This window comes from Apis dorsata, unplaced genomic scaffold (assembly GCF_000469605.1).
Source record: "Apis dorsata unplaced genomic scaffold, Apis dorsata 1.3 scaffold_8, whole genome shotgun sequence".
NCBI classification, from domain to species: domain Eukaryota; kingdom Metazoa; phylum Arthropoda; class Insecta; order Hymenoptera; family Apidae; genus Apis; species Apis dorsata.
In genome coordinates, this window is record NW_006263311.1 from 505,896 (window position 1) to 508,647 (window position 2,752).

General features: G+C 41.5%; 1 protein-coding gene across 1 annotated transcript; it reads right to left on the reverse strand.

Annotated features, from left to right (window-relative positions):
* Positions 1-449: 449 nt before the first annotated feature.
* Positions 450-1,573, reverse strand: LOC116185130. Its single transcript, XM_031508842.1, has 3 exons — positions 1,156-1,573; positions 722-1,013; positions 450-656 (listed from the first exon to the last, which is right to left on the reverse strand). Exons 1-3 carry the CDS (start codon positions 1,264-1,266, stop codon positions 544-546), a joined length of 516 nt encoding a protein of 171 aa, XP_031364702.1. The 5' UTR covers positions 1,267-1,573; the 3' UTR covers positions 450-543.
* Between the last annotated feature and the right edge of the window lie 1,179 nt (positions 1,574-2,752).

Genomic DNA, 2,752 nt, shown 5'->3' on the forward strand with positions numbered 1-2,752 from the left:
CTTTTCTTTTTTTTTTACGGCCGAATAGAATTACGGGAAGCCAATTATGGCGCAAACACCGGCCGCCATTAGAGCCTTAGAGATCGCCTCGATCGTGGAACGATCCACAGATCGAGAAGAGGTACCCGTTTCGAGGATTCGTTCTTTTTTTCTCCCGTCTCGAAACGGTAGCCTCGCATCGAATGGTCCAAAGTCGTAAAAAAAAAGAAAGAAGAAAAAGAAAATAAAAAAAAGAAAAAAACACCGTGAGCCAAAAAAAAAAACAAAGCATTGTAAATAAAAAGTGTAAATGAGATTCGAAGAGAAAGGGGAGCCTAGCGTTAATCATTATCACGTCGTTGTTTTCTTTCTTAATAACGTTATTTACACAAATTATTATATTAACTTATATTATAACGATATAACGTTCAATATATATTATATATATATTGAATTATAAAGAAGTAAAAAGAAGGAGAAATAAAGAGATTGCTAGCTCTATGATGAGTCGATTGCGATTCAATTTCTATATTCGTTTAATCCAAGTTAAACACAAGGATTTTATTACAATTGGTGATTATAATTGAGCGCATGGTTGAATCGTTCGTATTGATGAGGCGCGTTGATGTCTCGGCCTCCGAAGTCCGCATTGTTCACAGGGATGTCGTCGAACGGGACTGAAAACGGGAGGAAAAGTTTACCATATTATCTGATAAATAATTATTAACTTTTACTTTGTTACCTCCTGCGAAAGGATGAACGAAATTCGGTTGACCGTCGATCGGAATTCGATGATCGTAATAATCCTGTCCCACACCTTCTTCTCTCCCCGTCTTCCCTCCTTGTCTGCCCGTATTCTCTTCTTGCGTTCTGTAATTCTCAAAGAAAGGCGCTGATCCGATGATATGCTGATCCCCTAGTTCGTTCGGGTAATTGCGTGGCTGATAAACGTGTTGGAAATTAGGAAAATACGGATGTTGAGGTATTCTTGGTATTCTCCTTGCTTGGCAAACGACAATCGTCGCAAGACACAACTGCAATCGAATTTTACGATAAATCGTTGCTCGAAAGAAAGTCGAAAGTGTTTCGAAAGATTGTTTCGATCGAGAATATTTTTACAGGAAAATTTTCACTGCACGATTTAATACTTAAAACTTAATAAATAACATCACTCACCAACAGACAGCACTTCATAGCGAATGCCTCTAATGTCCAGCAAAAGAAATATTCAAAAGAGGATTCCACTAGAGGATCTCCGCGCGTGCATACACGTTTTATACGCGACATTGGCAAAGAATTTCGAAAACCGATGCTCGATGTTGACAAGAAAAGGGGAAAGATTACACCCTCGTATCCGTTAGTTACCGCGCTATAACTATACGTTTCATTGCCGCGACTTGCGTAATAGGATTGCGGCGAATGGGCGAGGAAACGAACGATTCATCGAAATAATCGGGAATCGAAAGCAAGACCGGCTCGTAATTAATTCCTTACATAGTCTTGGCCATCGAACTGGCGCAATCCTAGTCGACCGATAGAAGGTATTCTGGAAATTCGTTGCCAGCGTTGAATCGTTGTTCGAGCCAGGCTCCCAGCTTTTCTGCCGTATACACAGGTATGTCTCATTTCTTTTTTCTTTGCATTTTTCTTTAAATCTACTAACATTTATCGTCGGAGTACATTACATCGAGTCAAAAGTTAATCGCCGATCAATTTCATTTCTTGTAATATCAAGTCTACCAAACTTAGAACGAGATATCTTGAGCAGATCACCTTGATGTCGTGGCGTAACTTTGCACGTTCACGTAATTGGAAACAGGGTGAAATATGTATGGAAAAACCTGACGATTTTAAAAGTATCTCTCTCTCTCTCTTCTCTCTTTCTTTGTTTCTTTCTCTTTCTCTTTCTATTTAACATCGATGATGAAATGGAAGCAGAAAAAACGAGATTGCCCTCGAGCAACGACCAACAAAGTTTGCTTCTCGAGGTTGGAAAGGTTTGTCGGTGGAAAAGCGGCATCTCGAAATCGATGGAGTGGTCGAGAACCACTGTGTACACACGGGCAACGTAGGAGCAACGCCATTTCGGTTTGCCAGGAATAATATCGAGGGAAAGTTTCATCGGAAAATGAGTTTCCACGAGTTTCGGATTAAGATCTCGAGAGAGAAAGGCAATCTCGTTGTATCCCCGATCGACTCGTAATCCTCGTGTTGCAGAGAGAGAAAGAGAGATTATCTGTTATGAAATCCACGCGGTGCAAAGTTCTCGAGCGAAAAATCAGCCGGCCATCGAAACTTCGCCCTCGTAACGGCTCTCCGCCAAATGGAAAATGGTATAAGCTTTTAACGGAGTTTCAATCCTCCCGCTCGTTGTCGCGACGAGAGCCACTAGAGTCCCCTAGATACCGAAGAAGCGGCAGCGATTGCGGAATCGAATTGAACGAAGGAGGAAAAGTTGGAAGAGGATACGCACGGACAAGGGTGAGTGGATACATTGAACACCTAGATTGACAGTTCCTTCGTTTCTTTATTGTATAATTTGCGTGGCGTGATTTCGCTAAATTATCGCTTGACTACGAACGTCGTGGCGTCATGGCGTTAAGGCTGTGCCGCTTTGACGTTTCGAGTTCCGTTGGGCGAGAAGTTCTCGACGAGTTCTCACGGGAGAGGGAAAACTTGTTCCGTTTCTCCCCCTCCTTTTCGAGACTAAATAACTAGACAAAAAAAAAAAAAAGTACAAAATAAAAAAAAGACGATCGAAGCCTCGATCGCT